The sequence below is a fragment of the Mus caroli genome, unplaced genomic scaffold (assembly GCF_978045245.1).
Source record: "Mus caroli unplaced genomic scaffold, Mus_caroli_1 scaffold_20, whole genome shotgun sequence".
In the NCBI taxonomy this organism is placed as follows: domain Eukaryota; kingdom Metazoa; phylum Chordata; class Mammalia; order Rodentia; family Muridae; genus Mus; species Mus caroli.
Window position 1 is genome coordinate 28,262,001 of NW_028227275.1, and position 11,188 is coordinate 28,273,188.

At 37.4% G+C, this 11,188-nt stretch overlaps 1 protein-coding gene across 3 annotated transcripts in view; it reads left to right on the forward strand.

Annotated features, from left to right (window-relative positions):
* Positions 1-9,667, forward strand: part of Atad1 (ATPase family AAA domain containing 1) — a 61,004-nt gene extending 51,337 nt beyond the window's left edge. For all 3 annotated transcript variants that reach the window (XM_021152111.3, XM_021152107.3, XM_085834255.1), the window contains exons 9-10: positions 5,575-5,708; positions 7,853-9,667. In XM_021152111.3, coding sequence (XP_021007770.1) covers positions 5,575-5,708; positions 7,853-7,973 — 255 coding nt within the window. In that variant the 3' untranslated portion in view covers positions 7,974-9,667. The remainder of the gene's footprint in view (positions 1-5,574; positions 5,709-7,852) is intronic.
* The last annotated feature ends 1,521 nt before the right edge of the window (positions 9,668-11,188 follow it).

The window sequence follows — 11,188 nt, forward strand, 5'->3', positions numbered from 1 at the left end:
TCTTAAACTCTCCACTGTTAAACTAACTAAGTACCATGCATTGGATGCAGGTTTTAGAGTAATGTATCTGCAGATCCAACACTGTGACATTTCCCACACCATTTTATGCAGATGCAGGAATAGTTTTTAAAGAGGTTTGTTTGTTTGTTTCTTGTTTTTACTTCATTGCTGTACCTTTAAAACTGAAGTGACAGTTTAGAAGTGACGCCCGTAGCAATGGTTTGCACACTCAGTCATCAGGAGGCTGACACGGGCATGCGGTGCATCCAGGGCCAGCCTGGGCTACTCGGAGACGTGAATGAAGTGCACTGTCAGATATCTGCAAGAGTTTGCTTTTCTTCCTTACACAGTTCGCCCAGTTTTTGAATGTAGTGTTTTTATAAAGGGGCTGCTGTGTTAGATGTGTCCTTTGTCTAATGAGTTGTAAACTTTTCTCTGTTTCTTACGTCTTTTTTTTTTTTAAAGAATTATTCACTTTATGTACATTGTAGTTGTACACACCAGAATTCAGACATACCAGAAGAAGGCATCCAATCCCATTAGAGAAGGTTGTGAGCTACCACGTGATTGCTGGGAATTGAACTCAGGACCTCTGGAAGAGCAGCCAGTGCTCTTAACCTCTGAGCCATCTCTCCAGCCCCGGTAATGGAGTTCTATGCGTGCCAGACTTGTTGTCTGCTCACTGTTTGAACTCTGAGGGTCCCTTCGAGCCAGCATCATCCTGCCCCTCCCACGTTCCCTTGACTTCCACACTTTTTAGTGGTCGTTTTGAAAAGATTCTTTTTACTTTAAAATTTTAACCACATTCATATTTCATCTAAACATTTGTAATGATTCATTGGCATTACATTTTTGGGGGTGGGGGTGGTTTCAAGACAGGATTTCTCTGTCCTGGAGCTCACTCTGTAGACCAGGCTGGCCTCCATCTCAGAAATCCGCCTGCCCCTGCCTCCCAGGTGCTGGGATTAAAGGCCACCACTGCCCGGCAGTATTTATTTATTTATTTATTTATTTATTTATTTATTTATTTTTGATGGATCATCATTATTTTTGATAGTGAATCTCTTTCTGGCTTTACATCTTTTTGCCTGATAACTTTCTTGTTTTCCTTAGGAGCAGTGCTTTAATTAGTTCCTTTTAATATAAATTATATATAAATATAAATTACAAAATTTATATATGTGGGTTTGCCTGTATGTATTTAAGTGTAATATGTGTGTGTAATGCCTTGGAAGACGGACGAGATAGTTTGATTCCCAGAACTGGAGTTATAGACAGTTGGAGGCTCACTATGTCAGCGTTGGAAGCATAACCTTGGACATCTGGAAGGGCAATTGTTGCTTATCCACAGAGCCATCTCTCCAGTGCCCAAATTTGTTTCCTGTTAGGCTGTTTCCTGCTACTGTAATAGAATATAATAGATTTATTTAGTTCACAATTCTGGATGTTGGAAAGTTCAAGTGCGTGATAACAATATCCAGTCATATTCTGATACTTCATCAAAGGCACAGGGCCAAAAATAAAAAGCAAAAATAAAAAATAAAGAAAAATCCCAAACTTGCAAAATTGGTTTGATATGAACCAAACACCTTCTGTCAGGTCCAACTTTCCAGCATCACTTGAATTTGTCACTTATCAACTCTATAGCAATTATATATACTGTTTATAAAAGTTTAAAAAACTTACCAGCTTACAAGGATTAGATCTGTGATTATTAACCATTTAGGGAGTCAAGATAAAAGCCAGATAGCCTTTTCTAAGAAATCTACATATATTCATGTTTTTTTTTTTTTAATAGTTTCAGAAAAATACTATATTCTAGGTAAGGAATTTATGTCTTAGACAAGTGGCTTTTTGCCTTTTAATTGAATACTTTTTAACTATTTTGAGGAGAACATTTTATAGGTACAGTGCTACCATTGAATGAACCATTGTCCACTGGTAAACCTTTCACAGAGAGAGGTATCCGTCTAAGAAAACAGTAAGTTAGCAAATCTTCTGAACTAGTGTACATATTTTATTCCTAGAAGTAATTAGAAGATAGTTGAGGTAACCAATATAGTTATTTAATTTAAAATAGTTTAAGCTTGTCATGGTGGTACACTCAACCAGGTTTTACCATTTGTGAAGCTGAGGCAGGAGAACTGAAAGTTGAAGGCTAACCTGGGTTCTAATGCAAGACCCTGCCTCAGCAAATCACCACATGAGCAAGCAAACCACCACAGGAGCAAGAATTTACGTATATGGTATATTGTATAAGTAGACAGCTTATAGCTTTTTTTTTCCCTTTCAAAACAGGGTTTCTCTGTATAACCCTGGCTGTCCTAGAACTCACTATAGACTAGGTTGGCCTCAAACTCAGAAATCCCTACCTCTACCTCCAGAGTGCTAGGATTAAAGGCTCACAATGCCACCAGGCCTGTAACATGTTTGTAGCAGCAGGGTACACACACACACACACACACACACACACACACACACACACACACACACTGTAGCTGTCTTCAACACAGCAGAAGAGGGCGTCGGAGCCTGTTACAGATGGTTGTGAGCTAGATATGTGGTTGCTGGGAATTGAACTCAGGACCTCTGGCAGAGCAGTCAGTGCTCTTAACCACTAAGCCATCTCTCCAGCCCTTTATTTTGTTCTTAAAAGCCTCACATTAATAGCATACATTTAATAAAGGCAGCATCATCATGCTTTCATGTTACTAAGTAGAATCAGAGTTTATTGTGCAAGCTGTTAGCATTTAAGAAAGATATGTTACCACCCTCTTAGCAAAAAATCTTTCTCATTTGCTTCATAGTTAATGTTTGCTTTTTATATTCCGAAATGATAGGTGTATGTACAGGTACAGATGGATTTCTTTTTCTAGCGAAATTTTTTTCACTCTGCAATGACGTATTTCCCCAACTATACATTTTGGATAAATATTATACTCTAATCCACCTAAATCCGACCTAGCACAACTAAAGTATTATATTATATCCACTTCCCTAATAGTTACCTTACATATAACTTTCTACCATTTATTTTCAACTATATATTTTTCTTTCAAGTAGAACATAAAGCCTGCTTCTTTCAGCCTATGTGACTGTTCTAATCCACAGCCATAATTTTATCATGTCTATATCTTGTCTTAGTTTAGTTGTTTGCAGTTACTGTGTTATAATTATAAGCTTGAATTGATTTGTTCTTCATTTAGTTCTTCTCATGAAATGTGCCTTCTTTTTGCTTTCTGTCCCCTCTGCAGTCTCATGTTCAGTAGTGTATTTATATTTCAAATTTCCTTTTTTCTCTTTCTGTATTGATTTTGAATTCACATAGGCTTGGTAGAACTGCAACATTTCATGAGAAGCATATGTAATGTCCAGCCTCTGCCTTCTTTCCAGCCTTACTGTACACATTTCCTGTGTCTTACAGAGCCTTTACTTAGGAGTTTCCTTCTGCTTTCTGTACCCTAAATTAAAGATTGTTGTGAGGATAGTCTATCTTTCCTTTTGATTCCTTTTTATCAAATACAAATAACTTATATTCCTTTTTTTAAAAGTACTTGTTTATTATTATTACTATTATTATTATATGTATAAGCACTCTGGCTGTATGTACACCTACGTGCAAGAAGAGGGCATCATATCTATTTACAGATAGTCAGGGCCAACTATGTGGTTGCTGGGAATTGAACTCTGGACCTTTTGGAAGAGCAGCCAGTGCTCTTAACCACTGAGCCATCTCACCAGCTCCACCTAATTTCTCTTCATTTAGCATTTCTATTTAAAAAGGATGATACTAATTTGAAGGTCGTAGTTGCAGAGTTGAATAATGAATGTGTTGTTGAAATAAAGGAAACTTAAAACATTCCTAGAATTAGTGGAAATAAAAATAGCATTCCAAAACCTATGGGATCCAAGAAAACAGTCCAAAGAAGGAAACTTACCATTCTATGTTCCTGCATTAAAATTTAGACCTCAAATAACCTGATGATGCCTTTTAGGACATTGGAAAGTAAGAAAGAATAAAAAAATTCCCAGAGCAGTAGACCATGTGAAATAGCTAAAATCAGGACAGAAATTAATGAAATAGAAAGAAACAAACAAAAAATACAAAGAGTCAGTGAAATAAACAGTTCTTTCTTTGATAAGATTGACAAGCCTTTAGTCCAGTTAATAGAAAGAGAAAACCTGAATGATTAAAGTCAGAAATGAGAAGGGAGGCACTGTAACAGCACTGAGGGAATTCAGAAACCAGGAAGGCAGTAGGTTTAAAACTGTGTTAAACTAGGGAATGGATAGGAGTAGGCGACTTTTTACATGACTTACTAAATCTTAACCAAGATGGGTGAGTCGTTTAAACTTCTCTATAACAAGCAATGAACACGAAACAGTATTAAAAATATACCAGAAGGAGCTGGAGACCGTTCAGTGACTTAGAATACTTCTTGCTCTTGCATCCACATGATGGCTCACATCCGTTCTACTCTAGTTCCAAGGATCTGATGCCTTCTTCTGACCTCCATGGTCATCAGGCATACACACTGAACATATATCTATACAGGCAAAACATTTATACGTGTAAAATTAAATAAATATGAAAATGTTTAAATCTCCCAATTAAAAAAATGCAGGGCCAGGTAGATTCAGCACAGAATTTTAGACCTTCAAAGAACAGCTTAAGCCAATTTGTCAAATCATTCTTTAAGAATTTTATAATGTCTCCTTTTAAAATTTGTTTGTTTGAAAAAGGTAGGTACTTTGTGTAGCCTCAGCTGCTGGCTGGCCTGGTACTTAATAGGTAGCCCAGGCTAGCCTTCATTTCCTCCTGATGTGCCTCGTGAGTGCTGCTGGGGTGATAGAATAACAGGCATGTGTCACAGAACCCAACTTACTTTTATCTTTTTTTCCCTGTATAGAATTACTGTTCTTAAAACAAAATATTCCATAATTAGAAATTGAGTAATAAAGGTGGCATCCATTCCTTAGGAGTAAAGAAAATTATTGTGGCAAATGGGTATATGGGGAGAACCTAGGGATGAACGTCTGCTGCCTCTTCATATCCTGCTTCTATGACCTGTCTACCCTTGCCCAGCCTTCAGACTATTAATAGAATATGAAAATTGTGCTGCTTACTTGCAGGATTAAATGAAAATTATATGTATAAGCTGCTTAGCATTGGAAATGAGACCTTAGATTGTGGATAATAAACACGAATACATTGATTTTCTTGTTTATTTTTTCCTTATTGTACATTAGTGTGTTTTAAATTTCCCCAAGCCCTGTAAGCTTAGATGGAAGGACAATACCAAGTGCTAAATTGAATTAGTATTCAGTTACCATTGTGCTAGAAAGGAATTTTAAGTGTAAAGACAGACCCAGTAAAGACACGTGCACATGTTTCAGATGTAGTGACAATGAAAAAAAATTTTTTTTTAATTACAGTTTTATGGTACTAATAGCTTGCTATTTCTCTTTACTTGACTGTTACAACATTCTGAACATTAATTCTCAGATGGATATTTGTAAGTATTTTGCTTAATTTTGTATATTTATTATAAACATATTTCATGTTTATTTAAGGTGGATAGACACGTAGATCTTCTAGAAGTTGCCCAGGAAACTGATGGATTTTCAGGAAGTGACCTAAAAGAAATGTGTCGGGATGCTGCCCTCCTCTGTGTCAGGGAATATGTCAATTCTACATCAGAAGAAAGGTAACTGTGTAGACTCATTTTCTGGTATTTGTCAAATACTTTTGATGAGGTGACTATGGCTATTTTGCTTTATACTAGATTACTTATAGAAAAAGACACTTGAATTAGCAACTTGGGCCTTTATTATTTATTGGCATCTTCCTGCATGTGTTTGTGTATGTATATGGATATATGCTCATCTGTGTGCACGCAGGCTGATTTGAGTGCCTTACCGCTCCTTACCACCTTAGCTTTTGAAATGATGGGGTCTTACTGACCCAGAGGTCTCTAGTTATACTAGATTGGCTGCTCAGCGAGATCTAGGGACCCTTGTGTCACAGCCTTCACACTCCTGGAATAACAGGCACACTCTACCTTTTTTTTTTTTTAATGTGAGATGATACTCAAGTCCTCATGGTGGCCTAGCAAGTGCTTTACCTCTTGAGTTACTCCCCAGCCCTGATTGCCATCTTCCTAAAGAAGTCTGTAAATGGAAAAACTGCTGTGGGGATGTTCTAGAATTAAGGGGCAAAATGCTGAGTTTTATTTGATAAACAATGGGGTGAGTCACAAAAACCCAGGCTTGCCCTCTTTGTTAGGAAAACAGGGTTCCCTTGAATCTATAGATTGTTTCTGTACCTTAAAGTTCCTTTCTGTGTAGAAGTGAGTATGTATCTTTCAGAAACTTCATACATAAGAAAAGTGTGTGGAGCAGGGTGGACAGGGCTTCACCTTAACAGTAATGCAGTTACTAACATGTAACATGACTCCCATGTCAGTCTTTGAAAATGTGAGTTTGAGAAGTCAACTTTGTCATCCTTATTTCAGCAAAAGTAAGTTAGCTCTGAATTAACTCCTTTGAGAAAGATTCTGAAAAGGCCTTTCTCCTGAAGCTGCAGCACACCTTGTATCTTTTTAGAGTGTCAGCTCTCTGATAAAGAATTTTTTTAGTAAACCAGTATACCTTTGAGGTCATGTTAAAGGAGTTTGCCAACTCTTCTCTGAAGTTTTCATGCCATGTGACCCTGACTTGCCAGCCTGTGTTTCCATGCATCTAATTATAGTGTGTGCCATAGTAAGCTTCTCTTAAAAGTCACTCGCTTTTGTATGAGGTCCCTGCCAGACAGTAGCACCATACTGCTGCCTCCTGCCCCATGTGAGAGATGCATCCCATGTGTGTACTGCCCATGTATAATTCCAGCTATTTCAGCATGTTAACATCATCAGAAATCTACCTTCCAAAGGTCTTTCTTCTCGCAGAAAAAAATAAAAGAAACAAATAGCATATAAACTGTGCTTAATTAATTACATTAATAATGAAAGAAAAACCTTGGCAAGCCCTGAAAATTTCAGTGGGAAAATCTGGTTATTAGACTTGAATCATCCTGTTTTACCCAAAACATTTTTTCCCCAAGTGTCTGTAAACTGTCAAGTAGCAGAATATACCAGGGGTTTGTTTTTGTTGTCTTGTTTTGTTTTTGGTAAAGTGAAGGGGATTTGAAGTATTTGTTTTTTTCAAATTGAGTGTTAAGTCTTACTTCTATCTTATAAAAGGCTATTCATGCACATAAATATATGTATATGCCTAGGAATGCTAGATTTTGGTTCTCTATTCACAAGAGTAACTTGGTTTCCTGGTTAGAATTTATGCATCTGTTTGAATAGCTTTTTTTAATGAAAATGTGCTGCTCTTACATTCTTGGTGTAAAGTGACTTATACAGCCATTTTGCTTTGCTACCTCCTATTCCTCGGTGCTTTTAGAAGCTGTCTTTCAAGGGGCTGGCTCAGTGCACTGGCTCACCCACACTGTGGTTCAATACTGTCTGTAACTCCAGGTCCAGGGAACCTGCTGCCCTCTTATGACCAGGCTCTAGACACACACAGTGTACATATGGATATGTAGACAGACACGCATACACATAAAGTAAAATAAAAATAAATCTTAGAACAGTGTCTTGCATATACTCATCTATAGACACCTTCTAGAATGGGTTCATTGTGTTGCCATTCTCTTTGGGCTCTTGAAGGAGGAAGAAACTGTTGTTATTCTCTGTGTAATTAAAATCATCTTTCAACACATGCATCTTTTGAATCTTGGTAAAATATGTTAGGTAGGTATACTCTAAAGAGATTTGGCAATTTGATTGTTTTGTTTACATTTTAGCCATGATGAAGATGAAATCCGGCCTGTGCAACAGCAGGACCTGCATCGGGCAATTGAAAAGATGAAGAAATCCAAGGATGCAGCCTTTCAGAATGTTCTGACTCACGTTTGTTTAGATTAGGAGCTAAAGATCATTTGTACTGTCCAGTGATCTCGTGGGACGTGCTCTCATCTGTACAGCAGTGAGGGAAATCCAGGCTTGTGGTTATATACTCAGATCTTTGGTCTGTTATATAAACGGTGTTATTGCTTGTCAGAAATCATGCGGAGGAAGCTGAGTGCAGCCTGAGTGTGGGTGCTTGTTGGACCTTTTTAGCCATATGCTGTTATAGCCTTATAGAGTCTAAGCTGGTCTTAATGTAGTAAATGATTTGTCAAGTCATTAGTGAGGAACGGGGTGTGGTTAGGTGCTGGTTTCTAGACGTGAGTATGAATGTGAGTGTGTGTGTATGAGTGTATATCAAATGTATATATCCACTTTTTTAAAATATTCTGTAGATAGGTTTGAATTCAGAAGCTTTTTTTCCCCCCAACTACTGAATCCAAAAGCACCAGATAGTCTGTAGCAAAACTGGGATTTAAGGCAGGATTTGACAGGTCCAGTGAGATTCAGCCATTCCTAGGTGTCACTAGGTGTTGGGCAGTTTTTTTTAGTTGAAAATTTCCTCTGCGGTTGGTTGAATCAACCACATCTGAATATGCACGTGTCTCAATTATAGTGGTTGTCAGGAGAATCAGATAACAAACCCAATTGCTCAGTGATCAGCAGTGATTATTCCACCTCACCCTGCTGTGACACCGAGTAGACTTTGAAGTTTTACACTGAAGTACATTAAGAAGGATTGAAAACCTTTCAAAAGAATGGGTTTAAGAAACCTCAGTCCTCTTTAATCCGTGTACATAATTCTCAGTGTAACAGGTCTGTAACTGTGTTCCTTAAATGTGGTTTGAAAGTTATATGTTCTTTAATTATGTTCAAATTTCATTTGGTCACCCAAACAAAATGATAGTTTATATAAATAGTTACTACTAAATGTGCTAAAAAATACTCACTTTGTAACTTAAATTTAAAAATTTTCTCATTTATAACTGTGTTCAAATAATACACATCAAAATTCTCGTGTTGTATCTGTAGTCACTTGATGCTATGCGAACCACATATAAACCTCGTCTTTTTTCAAACCTCCAGTAGCCAGAATTCTGATTCGGGCACATGCGACAGAGCTAGAGTACAGTGCCACAGCACAATCCTAAGGTGCCTCTGAATCACCAGAGAGATTAAACGGTGACAAAAATGCTTTGGGTTTTATTATTTGTTTTATTTCTTTGAAAACTAAATTCTCCTGTTTACTGAGTTAATTTCTCTAGTAATGTGTCTCACAAGAACCTTCTAGACACTTGCTTCCTCCATTGTGTTTTGGGGCTGTAGATTGCAGGAGACTACTTAGGATAACAAAAAGCAAGCTGGGCAAGATTGTAAAGAAGATGGGAAATGAATGCTAATACAAGACGCCAAGAAACATATCCTGTTTTTATAATTTACAATAAAAGTCCTTTCCTTTTGATTCTTTTTTTTCCACTTAGTTCTTGATTGTTTTCAGTTGCTTTGATTGCAGATTTTGTTGTTTATAAGATTTGTGTTTGGGCAGTTGAGATTTCACATTTTTATAGCAGACATTTTAATATTGATTTATTCTGTTTAAATATGAGTTTTAGTAATTTAATTTTAATGTAATGGCATGTTCAGAAATGATTGATGTGTATATTCCTTTGTGTCTTTTTCATCTTCTATTAAATTCAGATTATCCGATTATAGCACTGAATTTTTATGGTTCTCACCAGGTGAAGAGAAATACACTAGCCCCAACAACCATGACTCCTGTAGGCGCACTAAGCCATCAAGTCACAGAAACTATTTCCATATAGTGTTTGTAATTTCCATTCTGCTTGAGAGAGACATTTCACATATGTGCTTGGCTGTTAGGTTTTAAAGCATTTGCTTTGGGTTGTACAGATTGAGTCAGGCTTATTTGCTGCTTCGTTTCTGTTCTGATCTATGAGGCAACTGTGGCACCTACTTTTAAGGAGTTGGGACGGTGCGATAGCATGGAGGCACTCAGTGGTGTGCCTTGCAATCACTGCACAAATGTTAGCTATTACGCTACTGACGGTATTCTCTATATATACTGTATGTAACGTGTATCTTGTCAGCCCAACTGTGTCTCAGTCTCTAAGCCTACACTCATTTCTGTCATCTCTAGGCCTTCACTCTAGGGACCAAGATGAAAAAGCCATGGTTCTCTGAATCTCACTGTTGGATGACTTCTGATTGGTTTGATGTCTCCTCCTGTTTTCATGCCTTTTAAAATTGAGATTTTTTAACTCAGTGTTTGAGTCAGTTTTGACTTTGAGTCAACTTTCACTACCTCTTTCCTGCTGAAACCTACTCCCTACCTGCAGTTAAAGCTGGGACTCATTAAGAGCTGGGTTGACATGATCTAAATATTTTGCTATGGACCATAATAAACCAGTATTATTTAACATCTGTAATTTATGGGTTTGATTCAAGATGACAGTGTCTGGAGGGTGAGCTGCTTGTATAAGAGTGAGAGGAGCCTCTCATTGGTTGGCTTTGTTTCCTACTGTAATTGGGTTATTTATGGACAGGTTATGGCTTTCTTCTGGATGAAATAAACTGGGTGTTATATAATTACATTTTTAAGCCTCTCTTAAAGTCAGAATGTTAAAAATTGCAAAAAAGTGAGGGTATAGCCTACATGAATAAAATTCCAGCATTGTCTTGGTATCTCAAGTAAAGCTGTACCATCCTCTATGTTTGGGGAAAATTCTGTCCAAAGGGGCCAGAGAAAAGACGTAGTAGTTAGGATCGTGTACTATTTGTTCTTGCAGAAGATCTGAGTTTGGTTCCTAGCACCCATGTTGGCCATGTTATACAGTGGTGTATAATTCCATTTCCATGGGAATCTAATGCCTCTGTGAGCACCTGCATTCACATGTACACCACATACACCTACCTACACACACACACACAATAAATCTGTTGCGATCATATTTAAGAGGACCTGACCCATACGAAACAATCTAACTGAACCTACTAAAGTAGCTAATGCATACAAGAGTTACCATGTAAATGAAATCAAATCAAGAAAGTCATTTCACAATGTTAATTGAAGACATGCTGGCAAACCTGGTAATTGTTACACCGTTTTTGATAGTAGCCAGTAAGAGCATTACTAAAATTCTGATGGGGGTTGTTTTTGTGGTAGTCTTAATATTTACAGTTCTAAACCTTTTTTTGTGGAGACTGGAAAGATG